This window comes from Octopus bimaculoides, chromosome 15 (genome assembly GCF_046866305.1).
Source record: "Octopus bimaculoides isolate indiv1 chromosome 15, ASM4686630v1, whole genome shotgun sequence".
In the NCBI taxonomy this organism is placed as follows: Eukaryota; Metazoa; Mollusca; class Cephalopoda; order Octopoda; family Octopodidae; genus Octopus; species Octopus bimaculoides.
In genome coordinates, this window is record NC_142942.1 from 53,485,126 (window position 1) to 53,500,125 (window position 15,000).

The 15,000-nt window shown below is 34.3% G+C and overlaps 1 protein-coding gene across 1 annotated transcript in view; it reads right to left on the reverse strand.

The window, feature by feature from the left end:
* LOC106878166 (synaptogenesis protein syg-2) overlaps positions 1-15,000 on the reverse strand; it is a 166,618-nt gene that overhangs the window by 90,915 nt on the left and 60,703 nt on the right. The window contains exon 6 of the mRNA XM_089363935.1: positions 7,052-7,318. Coding sequence (XP_089220061.1) covers positions 7,052-7,318 — 267 coding nt within the window. The remainder of the gene's footprint in view (positions 1-7,051; positions 7,319-15,000) is intronic.

Here is a 15,000-nt window from a genome sequence, read left to right on the forward strand (position 1 = left end):
GGACATTAATTTGTAAATTGTTTTGGTTTTGAATTTGGTTTACAATATTCTTGATATGAACTCTTGTGTTAAAACAGATTTTGTTGTATCTTGAGAGCTGTAAACTAAGAGACAAACAGACAGACAGACCTGAATCAGATCTACAGTAAATAGAGGGAGAGAGAGAGAGAGAGAGAAAGAGAGAGATTCCATGGCTTTTGTTCATATATTGTCTTCGACATGATAAAAATTGATTTCTTTTGATGAAACTGAAGGCCAAATATGTACACAAGCAGGACTGGTGGGAGAGAGAGATTACATAACATTCATGTATTTGTGGAGGGTATTATTGATATAAATGAAATGAATTGGATTTGAGTGGAGATGGAAACCAGATTGCTGACTCAGCTCTGTGGGAGTTTATCTGCTGTTCCTTAATGTTATTGCTGTTTAACACTGAGTCAGCCCTAATTCAACATACACATGACCAAAGGAATTCCACTCACGGGTACCCTCTCTTCTCCACCCCTATCTCTGAAATGGCATAACTATTTAATGTATCCTTTCTTTTTAAAGACATGAAATGATATGATTGAAGGAGAGTTAGCTGTTATTTCTTGGAAGTTGACTGACCCAATAAATGCTCAATCTTTGGCTTACTGTGGTTGGTGTTGTCATTGTTGTTGCTGATGATGTTAGGTCAACCTTAATTGAACAAATCTATCAAAAAGACATTCCATCTTTCACTATCCCACGTTTTTTACTCTAGGCATAGTGTATCAAAGAATACATTATCCAATGTGTCTTTCCTTTTTATAAGAGAATAAAGAATGTAATTTGAGAAAGATTTCTGGCTGTTATTTTTCCGAGTCAAGTGATTCTCATCTTGAGTCACAGACTCTTATTGTTTGATTCCAAGACAGCTTCGATGAAGCAGACACTTTATCAAAGACATTCCAGCCCTGTACCATCTCACATTTTTTTAAGGCATAGTATATCTTGGACTAAAGCAGAATAGTTCACACATTGGACAAAATGTTTAGTGGCGTTTCTTCCAGCTCTTTTATGCTCTGAGTTCAAATGCTGCCAAGGTCAAGTTTTCCTTTTGTCCCTTCCTAAAGGAACAATTGAACATAGGGATTGAAATAATTGACTTGTCTCTTTTTTGTCAAAATTGTTGGCCCTGGACCCTGCAATGGATTGTCATCCTGTTTTGGGTGAGTGTTGTGGTCTTGGTCACTTATCTGTGCCGCATGGAAGCCAGCTGACCACCCTTATGAGTCGTAGGACTTAAGAAAAAAAAATGAAGACACTCGACCAGAAATGGAAACAAATTTGAAAGAAAATGATGATAATAATAATAATAATGATAATGATAATAGTAATAATATTAGTTTAAAATTTTGGCACAAGGCCAGCAATTTTGAGGGTGAGGGAAAGTTGATTCCATTGACCCCAGTGCTCAACTACTAGTTATTTTATCGACCCTGAAAGTATGAATGGGAAAGGTGACCTCAGCAGAATTTGAACTCGGAATGTGAAGACGGCTGAAATGCCGCTAACCATTTCCCCCCTTCATGCTAATGATTTCAGAAGCTCATCACGTTAATCAATAAATTAATATTGAACACAGACAGTAGTCTGTGTCTAATGTAACAACATGCAGCAAATCCATGTAAATATCGAAGTAATTACAGGATTACTGTGTTTTCCATTTTTTTTTCCAATTGATATTAACTTGGAAATCAACTTCATTATTGGAAGTTGATTTTCTGACATTCTTTTAAAATAATGATAAGAAGAAATCAATGACGACATTCCCAGAAATTAATCAAAGCAGAAATAAAAAACCAATTTTTCAGTAAAATATCATTTTTTGTTGATTAAGTCTCACTTGTTTACTTGTTCAGAAATGATGTGGTTTCATTTCTTGACCTTTGTAACATCATGACCTTCATTGTGTCATGACCTCTGACCTCAGGCATGGATGAGATTGATGCAACTGACACCCAGGATTGAATATCTTCAGTTCAAATTCTGAACCATAAAGAACAGTCAACAGGGGGGGGGGGGGGGAGAGCCAGCTGGTGATGGTTGTGGCGGTGGTGGGATCTGATTGTAACAGAATGAGCTTTGCTGAGGGCACTCAAAACAGGGACAAGAGATGAAACAATAACAATGGGCAGTGAAGCACTTCTGAAAATTGGTGGGATCAGTGCAACTGGTGCCCAGCCTGAATATTTTCAGGTCCTCCTCCATATTCTTGTTTGAACTTCTACTACTACTTCTTCTTCTTCAATTTTTAACTTTAGAAATAAATGCATGAAATTTTGATACAATATAAAAGACATTTGGAAATTAATTATTTAACCTTTTCCCTCTCTTTTCAGATTTTATCAGAATTTCATGTGTTTATTTGCAAAGCTAAGGAAGTTATTAAGAGCTGAAGGCCATCAGTGACTTTTGGGACACCCTGCATATATTTATGCTGACAAACCACGTGTGTAACAACAAAGCAGGCCTTAATATATATACAACACTAATTTAAACGAAGATTTCAAGCACACATGTGTAAAGGGATGCCTTGTATTCATCTTCAGTTTTTAAGGTTTCTGTTTAAAATGTTACTTTACACTTGTTGTAGATTATTATAGTCTTGTGTTTAATTGATTACTTTAAAAGGCATTGTTTGCACTTTTAACAAAAAGAAAAAAAACACGAAATGAAATGAACAGTCTCCCTCCCCCCTACAAAAAGGTATTGGGTGGGTGGGGGTAGATAAGAGAAAAAGTAAGAAAATGACTAAAAAGAAAGAGAAATAAATAACCCAAATCTATGTAGATTTTATGATAGGAAATTAATGGTTGGTGTAAGACATAAAAAGATCTTAAGTTAAAGCAAGCATTACAATAAGTTTTTTGTTTGCTGTGGTATAACCAATACGAAAATAGATGTATTGTGTGTAGAATATGAGAGAGAGAGAGAGAGAGACAGAGAGAGATAGAAGTCTCAGGGGTTATATATTCAGACATCAGGTGTGAAAACAGAAAATTGGACGAAACAATATTCTGAAGGGAGAATGGGAATTAAAACACACATACACACACACATATGCATGTACACACAAACACATGCAAACACACACACACACACACACATTTTCTTTTTGTTCTTTTGTTGTGATGCCACAGTGCAGCAGTTTAGTTGGAATGCTTGCCTTTTCCTTTTGTTGTTTGTCCAATGTTTACAAGTATAAAGTTGAATTTTGGAATGTAAATAGGTAAACAAAACAGAATAAACCAGTCTTTGCGAAAAAAAAAAAATTATATATATAACTCTATATCGGAGATTTCGAATAACATATTTTCATTTAAATATACACACAAATATATAAATATATGTACGTATGCATGTGTATATGTTATTATTAAGTTGTATTTCTAAATTTCTTGCCAATGGACAGAGAGCCAGTTTCTAACCAAGATCCAAGGCTCCTTGATCCAAGGCTCCTTCATTGGAATTTCAACTTCAACAAAGTATTTGTGCAAAAGTCAGGAACTTTTCAGCACCTCTCATATGCATGTATGTATGTATACACACATACATAGATACACACACATATATATATATATAAACATACACATATGTATAGTATACAGACACACATACATACATATATATATAATATATATATGTATACATGTGTGTATATATATATATATATATATATATATACACACACACATACATATTACATACACACATGCACATACATATACACATACATGCATACATACATACATACAGTTATTAATTCCCTTCCTCTCCTCAACCTCCCTCGCTTCATAAAAACAACATATTGTGGCATATTTCATGACATATTTTATATTTCTGATAATTTCTTTCTCTTATTTTCCTTTCTTCATTAAGGTTCCATGCCAAGGATCCTAAACCGAATGTGACAAGACTGCACGAAGGGAGCAATGGAGCTGGGTGTTAAAGGGTAAGGAACAAGGGACTTCTTCAAACTGATATGAAGAGAGGTGGGTGAGAATGGTGATGGAGGAGGAGCACTGGAAGACAAAAAGGTAGAAAGAAGAAGCAGAAGAAGATGATGATGATGATGATGATGGTGGTGATGATCATGAAGAAAGAGAATAAAAATAAGGCGATAGAAAAAAGAGAAAAAAGAAAATAACGAGAAAGAAGAAGAATGTATGATCTTTTTGAGTTTGATGATGTGTTACATGACAGAGTGATGAGAATAATGACTAGCGAATAGTGAATAGCTTGATTTGTTCTGAAACCATCAATCAAAGTCATTTTTGGACAAGATTTATAAAAATAAAAAAAATTGGCAGGAAACACAGTCTTTTTCAATACATCTACATACTTACATTCACACATTCCTACATACATATATATATATATATATATATATGTGTTTGTATATGTATGCACATATGCACACACTTGCATATGCATTTTAATGAAGACTTAACATGGGCATGGTTCTTAACTTTGGATACATGTTTGAGATAAAAATACAAGAGAACGCTGTGGAAAGTAACGGTGGTAATGACTTCAGAGAAACGAAAGTAGCAATTACAAATATAAAACAAAATAAGTAAAAAATGGAAAAAAAATCTGCAGATGAATATTCTAGAAACTAAAATAGTGATTGCATCATACAACATCATCATCATCATCATCATCATCATCATCTGTATAAATATATATCTTTATGTATATACATATGTGTGTGTGTATAGATTTATGTACTCACATTCATACACACGTATATAAAAAGACATATAGACATTTGTGTGTATATATATATGTATTTGTATATATATTTTTTTTTTTTTACTTGTTTCAGTCATTTGACTGTGGCCATGCTGGAGCACTGCCTTTAAAGTAAGACCTGCATCTTTTAAATATATATATATATATATATATATATATATATATATATATATATTTAAGAATATTTAAGAATATTTAAAAGAATATTTCTTGATACAGATACAACATTCAAAAAAATTAGAAATTTTTACTTCTATAATTTTTCTTGAAAAAATAGCACATTAACACACACCTGATGGAAGGAGTTTTTTGTGTAAGTGCTTTTTGCTGTTTTCAGTTTTTCAAACATGTGTTATGAGGTAATTCATCAGAAGCAATTGCTCAACATTATGTATATATATATTTATATATATATACTAGCAGCTAAGCCTGGTTTCACCCGGCCTGTTTCGATGATGTGGCTGTGATCGTTGTCAGTTAGGCATAATCTATAACAGCGTTTCTCAACCTTATTATTTTGGGTCCCCTGTTTTGATTGGAGCCTCTAGCTGTATGAAAATTTCCTGACTCCCCCACATCCCCTTGCCAGAAAACAGTTTCAGGAGTTGTGAAGAACAAATTTGTACGTAGTCTGTTTCTGAGAGCAGATACTGGCAGCACCTGTGCTAGTGCACTTGTGATAGCAGTACCTGTGCTAGTGGCACCTGTGTTGGTGGCAACTGTGCTAGTGCACTTGTGATAGCGGTACCTGTGCTAGTGGCACCTGTTTTGGTGGCAACTGTGCTGGCGGTATGTAAAAGCACCCATTACACTCTTGGGGTGGTCAGCATTAGGAAGGCGATCCAGCCATAGAAACCAAGTCAAATCAGACTGAAGTCTGGTGCAGCCTGCTAGCTCTGGTCAAACTGTCCAACCTATGCCAGCATGGACGACGGACGTTAAATGATGATGATGATGATGATGATAATATATGTATGTATGTATAACCCACACCGTTGCAAGTGTATATACTACACTGACTACATCTGTGTGTATAATACACATACACATGATAGCAGAAGATTAATAAAGAAATTTGATTTGATTCTTATCTGATTCTATCCCAAACTAAGTTCTATTATGGAACAGAATATCTTTGGGTTGACTGTTCCATCAGGGTGCCAGACAAATGGTATATTGTGGCGGCGGTGGCAGTAGTTTTAGTGATGGTGTTTACTGTAGTAGTGGCGATGGTTATAGTAATGATGATAGTGGTGGTGGTGGTGGTAAGTAGCGATGATGGATGTGGTGATTATTGGCGAAAGGAGGAAAGCAGTGGAGAGAAACTAATTTGAGAAGGAGAGTGATAGAGTGAGAAGAGAATTGTAGAAAGAACCAGAGAGAGAGAGAGAGAGAGAGAGAATGAAAGGGAAAGTGATTTGATAAATCTGGCTTATTGAATAAACCATAAACTAGATTTCCTCATGACCTTCTAGGAAGCATGGAAGAAGACATTTAATGAAATTATGTTCTCCGAGTCCTTAATCAATGGCCATTACATTATCAAATATTACAGGGTTTTCTGGGGCACTAACTTGCCCCACTCATTTTTTTTTCTTTCTTTTTACATCTTAGGGAGTTGGGAGGGAAACTGTTAAAATGGAGAACCACATAAAAAAAAAAAATCCCTTCTTTTTTCTGTATTCTGTCCATTTTGTTTTACTATAGGTTAATCATGGGATGTGAAAATAGAGACCATCTCTCACATAAAGAATCTCATAAACAAAGAACCCCCTTCTTTTAGCTGGATTCTGTCCATTTTTATTTTACCATAAGTTAATCATGGAAGGAGAAAATAGGAACCATGTCCCTTTCAGGTCATCCCTAGTTCAAGTGATGTGTTTGATGATGATGATGATGCTGACCAGTATGAACATCTGTCAGTCAACAAGAAAGTTGGATGAAAAGTTTATGACCGCAAGTTCAATCCCCCTTCATGCCTCTTTGATGTGTTCTACACACCACTGCAACTATATATATATATATATATATATATATATATATATATATATATATATATATAACACAGTACCACATATGCTTCAGCTGTATGTGTGTGTGTGTGTGTGTGTGTGTGTGTGTATACTCTTACTCTTTTACTCTTTTCAGTCACCTTGTAAAATTCGTTTGACTAAAATTCTTCAAGGCAGTGCCCCAACATGGCTGCAGTCCAATGAGTGAAACACGTACAAGATAAAAAGATGTAAAAAAACACAATAATACTCACAATAGATATTTAACTGTTTGGTAACCGTCTTCTTCCATTTGTGAAACATGGCAGTGCATACACAGTCCGTTCCGTGCAAATGTCGAGTGAGAAAGAAAAATAATGCACATGCTTGTTTGCCTGAGCTGTTCACACCACCACATGTGAGTTGTACTCTTGGAGCTGGTTGGGATCCAATCCAGCTACATGCTACTGTTAATGTAGTATTTTCAGTTTCTGGTCTGTCCGTTTCAAACCCTTCTATTAGGATTTTACCACGTGGAATATCTGGAAAAAAAAAAAAGGACACAAAAATGATTTGATAATAATGATAATGATAAATAATAATAATAATAATAATAATCATCATCGTTTAACGTCCGCTTTCCATGCTAGCATGGGTTGGATGATTTGACTGAGGACTGGTGAACCAGATGGCTACACCAGGCTCCAATCTGATTTGGCAGAGTTTCTACAGCTGGATGCCCTTTCTAACGCCAACCACTCCAAGAGTGGCATTAATAATAATAATGATAATAATAATGATGATGATGATAATGATGCTAATAATGATAATAATAATGCTTTCAACTAAAGGTACCAGGCCTGAAATTGGGGGGTGGAGGGGGATAGTTAATTACATTGACTTCAGTACTCAACTGGTACTTAATTTATTGACCCAGAAAGGATGTTTTCCTAAGCATTCTCTAGAACAATACTTATGTGCAAAACCAAATATATGACACCCTAGGCATAACACCAACACAAACTTCTAACTTGTTGTCTCTTGAGATCTCTGGTTGAGACTTGGAGCCAACTTGTACAAATACAAAGCAAAAGCCAAACACATAATAATAATAATAATAATAATAATAATAATAATAATAATTATGTGAATGTTTGTATGTGTGATTATTACGTACCTTGCTTTGTACCTTAATTATATATAGAATACCACAATTAACCGTCATGACTGATGGCACGTGGTCAGCTAGTAATTAAGGATATTTAATTAATACAAATGGAGATTTAACAAATTTGAACGAGTGAGAAACTGGGATCAGCTTTGGGTGCACAAAATGAATGACACTGTTTGTATGATTGTGAAACTCCCTTTGGAACTATCATACAATGTCAAAACAGGGGGACACAAGCACACTTACACACACACACAAGGCTTTTTTGAGTTGCCATATCTCAAATCCACTTGGAAGGCTTTGGCTGACCCAGGGCTATAGGAAAAAAAACACTTGCCCAAGGTGCCATAAAGTGAGACTGAACCTAGAAGCACGGGGTTACAAAGCAAGCTTCTTAACCACACAGCCATCCCAGCCTCTGTTTGAAACTTGAGCAGAATCTGAACTCAGACAATCAAACTTTGAAAATTATCCCCTGCTCATTAGTTATTCTGTCTTCGTTTGAGTTGAATATCGAAAAGGTAAGTCCCATGGTGATTAATAACTTTGGTTTGTTGAAGGAATTCCTTTTCCACATGATGGAATGAGCAAATTCGGTTGTAAGGTGGGGCGGATTTCATTGATGTATGGAAGAACAATATAATTATGAATGTATGAGTTTGCGTGCATGTATGTATGATGTGATTGATTGATCTCACTGTCTATCCCCCTATCTTTCTACCTCTCTGATCTCTCTCTCTTATATATACATACATACATACATATACACGTACCTATATACAAACACACATAAGCCTACACAAGCACACATCAAATTCTCTTGATATCTCGAAGATTCCAAGATATCGCATGATATAATTCATCAGAGTCAGGAATATGACTTTGATCAATGCAACACTGGTATATATCATTGTTATGTGCTTCTACTGCAATGATATAATATATCCATCTCATAGTCTCATTGATATATTACAGAATAAAAACGAAATTGGTACAAAGCCAGCATTCTATTGTTACAACATGCTTAGCTGTTTACAGTAAATATGAACTCAACATATAACCAACTGCTTATCTATCGTATCTTCCAGCATCGAGGACACTTATTTATTTATTAATTTATCAATTTTTTTCCCCCTCAAAAAATACATATTGGAAATTTACTGTGTGTCCTGCAGGATGAAGGTTATATTGTTCATCAACCAATTTTAACCCCAAAGGACTATTATCTATGCTAAATTTAATGTTTATCCATACTGCAAAAGCAAAAGATAACATGCAGACTGTATGTGATCAATAAGATCTATATGCCATTAAGCTTGCTAAACCATAAATGAAGAATCTTGGTTAAAGTATACAAAAGTTTTGAGATTTTGTCATTTATTTTGTTTCTCTTTTTTTTTTTAAAAAAGAAATTTCTGAATAAAAATGAGGTTGGGTCTTCGATAGAGAAAAGTCCTTGATGCTGGAAAATACAGTAGGTAGATAAAAATCGTGGAAATAAGATGGGTGTGGCTGGAATGATTTTGATCCTAGGTTCGCTCAGCCAGGGTTGACCTAGGGTTAAACAATAACCAGAACAACAGGCTTCACATATACTGCATGGTTGAATGGTTTCATTATAGGTGGGGTGAACCAATGAAAAAAGAAAAGAACACTCAACCGTGGCTGTGCGGTAAGTAGCTTGCTTGCCTATAACCACATGGTTATAAGTTCAGTCCCACTGCATGGTACCATGGACAAGTGTCGTCTACTATAGCCTTGGGCCAACCAAAGCTTTGTGAGTAGATTTGGTAAATGGAAACTGAAAGAAGCTTATCGTATATATATATATATATATATATATATATATATGTATATATATATATATATATATGTATATATATATATATATGTGCATACATACATCTATGTGTGTGTCTTTGTTCCCCACCACTGCTTGACAACCCATGACTCAGCTGTTCGAACGAATAAGAACCAGGCTTAAAAACATAAGTATTGAGGTGGATTCATTTGACTAAAATACTTCACACAATTACATGTATACATACATACACACACACACACACGTATATACACATGTATGCATATATATCTGTATACATATATATGCAACCATGCACATAGACACACTCACATGCACAAACACATACGCACAAATATGTGTGTGTATATGTGTGTATGTGTTTATCTCTCTCTCTCTCTCTCTATATATATATATATATATATGTGTGTATATATATATATATATATATATATATATATATAGTAGAAATGCAAGAAAATAAAAATCTAATAAATGCCATCTTTGGAAAATAGATGGAATACAATCTCATAAAATGCAAACAAAACTGATGGTCGGTATTTGAAACCATGACTACAGAGTTATTATTCCAGTACCATTAACAATATTAGGTTTTTCTTCATTTTTTTTTTTTTTTGCTTCCTTAATCTGAAGAACAAGTTAGAAACAAAATCTCTTTCGGAAGTAATCTGGTTGTTGTCTTCTGTCTTGTTGATAAGAAAAATATTTTAAGTATGACAGAATGTCTATAAAAGTCAAATTTTAAAGATCCACTATTTGGATTTGGTTTGTTCTGTTGTTCCATTGTTGTTGTTGTACTTTACAAGCATTCACTGATCTCCAGACCAATGTTCTGTTAGAATATATATTAAAGAATTTGGCTGGATTTGAAGACACAGAAAGACTAAAATACATGGCGTCACAGAAAACATTCTTTCTTCTTTTTTCCCCCGTTGTGTCTAGAGTAATATCTAAAGTCAATAATTAAACTTTATTGCAGCAATTTCCTATGTTTTATTTAGTCAAGGGAATTCTTTTTATTTACCATTCATTTATCTATTTTTCTAGAAAATTTACCAATAACGCCTGATACTAAACCATAGATAAGAAATGACTAAAAGTTTCTACATCTAATGTCAGTGTAATATGATTATAACATGAAATTTGATTACCAATTTTAGCATCATCATGTGATATCACTTGTATTTATCATTATTATTATTATTATTATTAATTATTATTATTATTATTATTATCTCATTATTTTCATTCAATGCAGAATAAGGAAAAGATAATTCTTGCTGAAAATTATAATAGATTGTACATTGATTGCATATGATAGGACTTAATTCTTATCTGTTGCAGAAATAGCCATCTTGACAAGCTTTTTTTTATGCTAAAAATGGTCAAAATAGTTTTACCCCCCCCCCCCCCCCCCCACCACCACCACCACCACAAAAAAAAAAAACAATGACACAAGAATTAGATAAAACATAGTACCATTCTTGATAATTTAATCATAATTTTATTGTGTTTACTTGCTTCAAATGTATTGAGCAATAAAATGCTTATATTAATGACAAAAATAAAACACAAAAAAAACAAAACAGAATTGCTATCTAAGGCAATGAATGATGAAATCTAATTTTTCAAATTGCATTTTTTTTTTTTTGGTATTTTTCCATAAAAATATGGAAAACAAATTAAAGAATTCTAAGTAGCATCTTTAATTGATTTCAAGTATAATTTAGAATATTTGTGGGACTTCTTCTAGTGGTGATTGCAGACAAAAGCATCGGAAACGAGGCAGTATTGATTCAGCTCAAAACAAATACATTGCAATACTCCATCTTAATTTGAATTGTAATTTATTGTAATCATTGCAAAACAATTAAAAAAAAAAAGAGAGAGAAGAAATTAAAACAAAAATCAAAACTTTGGAAGGGAGTTACATCATTGTTTTAGGGGTTAGTGTCTAAAGAGCTCCTTAAAAATAAGGAATTCCTTAATCAAAAGAAGGAATTTATAAATTTATTATTACACAACATAAATAGATTGAACAGTAAATAAAGGATTTCCTATGACCCGAGTGGTTAAGAAGCTGCTTGGCAATCCTGTGGTTTCAAGTTCAGTTCCACTGCATGGCACCTTGGGTAAGTGTTTTCTACTATAGCCCTGGGCCAACCAATGCTTTGTGAGAGAATCTTGTAGATGGAAGCTGCATACAAACCAGGAAACAAGTTGTATATAGAAATCTCTCTCTCTCTCTCTCTCTCTCTCTCTCTTTTATATTTTTATATATCATCATCATCATCATCATCGTTTAACGTCCGCTTTCCATGCTAGCATGGGTTGGACGATTTGACTGAGGACTGGTGAAACCGGATGGCAACACCAGGCTCCAGTCTGATTTGGCAGAGTTTCTACAGCTGGATGCCCTTCCTAACGCCAACCACTCAGAGAGTGTAGTGGGTGCTTTTACGTGTCACCCGCACGAAAACGGCCACGCTCGAAATGGTGTCTTTTATGTGCCACCCGCAAATATATATATATATATATATATATATTTTTTTTTTTTTTTCTCATACAAAATGGAGATGAGACCAATGTTCCCATGTGGCAGCCTTGAAAATTGTCAAGAGATTTCTCTTCACATGAAACCAACTTTTGGTTGAAAAGTAGCCAAGACTTGTTCGTCGAAAATGCACCTTGTTTCAACAAGACAATGCAAAGCTGCACACTGCCAGGAAAACCAACAACAAGATTGAAGAATTGGATGGTGTGGAAGTTCTGCTGCATCCAGGCTATAGTCCAGATGTTGCTCCATCTGACTATGGTCTCTTCCGATCAATGCAGCACTTTATGAAAGGTCGCTGATTTGAGTCATTCGATGAAGTTGAAGAAGACTGTCAAGAATTTTTTGATTCAAAGCCGAAGGATTGGTACTTTGACCAAATCTGAAAGCTTGCAGATCATTGGCAGAAGGTAGTGGAAAATGATGGCCTTTATTTTGAAGAAAAGTTATTGTTGTTTTTGAATAAATTCTTGTATAAAACAATCATCATTTTAACATGGCACACAAATTTTTTCCCTAACCTAGAACTAATCTGGCTCCCTAATTTATTCCTTTATTTGCATGAACCCCCAAAAAATCTTATGTGGACCTCCAGGGATCATGCAGACCCTGGTTGAGAACTACTGATCTAGATGCAAAGTTTGTGGTTGGTGTTATTTGTTGATGGCTGTTAGTTGCAGTCTGTTTGGTGGCAATGAAGAGACCGATTAGACGATCCGCCTAGGAAGATGCAAAAGTCAGCAGTTGATATTATATTACACACACACACACACATACATATATCATATATATACATGCACACATGCATGTGATGTATGTATATATGTATGATATCCTTGAACAGAACTAGGTGGATGAGAATCTCTCCTGATTGTTATATTGCTATAGATCATACAGGATATATTATATGCACCAATGTGAAGTAAATGTTAAACTAATTCGGTATTTTTAGAATCTTTCTCATTTTACACGATCACATGACACACACACAAATGTGTGTATGTCCATGTATATATGTATGTATGTATATATATATACATGTGTATACATGTGAATGTCAGTGTGTGTGTGTATATTTATGCATGTGTGTGTACATGAATGCACATACATACACATATACATACATACATACATACATACATACTCACACGCATACACAGACACATACATCACATGCACATACACATGCACATTCACACACACACACACATATTTAAATTCATTCTATGAATATTAATGAATGTACCCAACAAGAAGTACAGTTATGGAAAAAAATTGTACTGAATTGCAGATTTCACTTCACTGAAATACTCACAAATATAAAACACAAAAACCAAAATGCCCCCCCCCCCTCCCCCAAAATACAAAAAACAAAACAAAATCAAAAAGACAACGAATGCATGGTACAGCATTGTTTTTGCAGAGAGAAGCCAAGGGTTAAAGGGTGGAGAACAGATTTTTGCAAGTTTTGTTGCTGAAATTAATCTTTATTTTTTATTCATTTATTTTTCCTTGTTATTTTCCTTCTATACTAAACTGACATGAATTATGACAGATCTTGGTACATTCAAGAGCGAATCTATTCCACAGACGTGTTATTTCTGTTTTTATCATCTCATAACATATGAATTTACAATTATCGTTTAATTGTCTGCATATAAATATCCAACCCAAAACAGGGTGGGTCTGTTGCTGTGCATGTCACATCACCTTTCTCAAAGAAGAGCACATTTTCAGAATGACACAAAAAAGAAAAGAAGAAAAAAAAAATCAGAAAAAAAATATTTAGAAACAAAAGCAGAAATAATTGCACTTCCCAGTTATGTTTGTTTTTGCAAATAGCTTTGTCTCTGTGTAGCTGTTTAGAGCAGGCTTATTAGGTGGGGTGTATAACCTGTGGATAGTTGTTGTTGATGTTCTGTCCATTTTCACTTCTGATCCAACACACATCTTGTCAAAGGTATTTCAGCTGTGAACCTCGTTTTTTTCTTCCTTTCTTCTCAGTGAATATCAACACAAATATGACGTGTTTTCAGGTTCAGTTTCAGTGGGCAGCACCTTAGGCAAGCATATCCTCTACAAAAGCCTCAAGCCAACAAATACCTTGTGGGTGAATTTGATAGATGAAAACTGTGTGGAAGACTTTTGTGTGTGTGTGTGTGTGTGTGTGTGTGTGTGTGTGTGTGTATATATCATCATCATCATCAACATTGTTTAATGTCCGTTTTTCCAGCATGTTCAAGTTAGCTAAAGAAAAGCTTTGATTTTATTTCTTGTAGAGCATGGATTAGAATATCATGTGATTGCTTGGAACTGAGTTGTAAATAATTCAAAATATTTTAACAGACGTTTTGATTACTGATGACACAATAGACATCAATCATGAAATGATGTTCAAAACGAAGTCTTGATACAGTGACATTTTCGTTTTCACTGAGAGTCAATGGTTGTAACTATTGTTACTGTGTTTATAGGATTGTGAAATATTTCAAACAACTTTATAATCTCTAACATTGCTATTTTTCGAAAACAATGTTGATGGTGATTAAATCATTTTTTAAATATATTTCTAGTTAGCCTGATATAATCCCCCCCCAATAAATTGTCAGTTGTTAAAGCTTGTGCACAACAGACTATTGATTTTGAAATTTATGAATTATTCAATGAAGAACATACA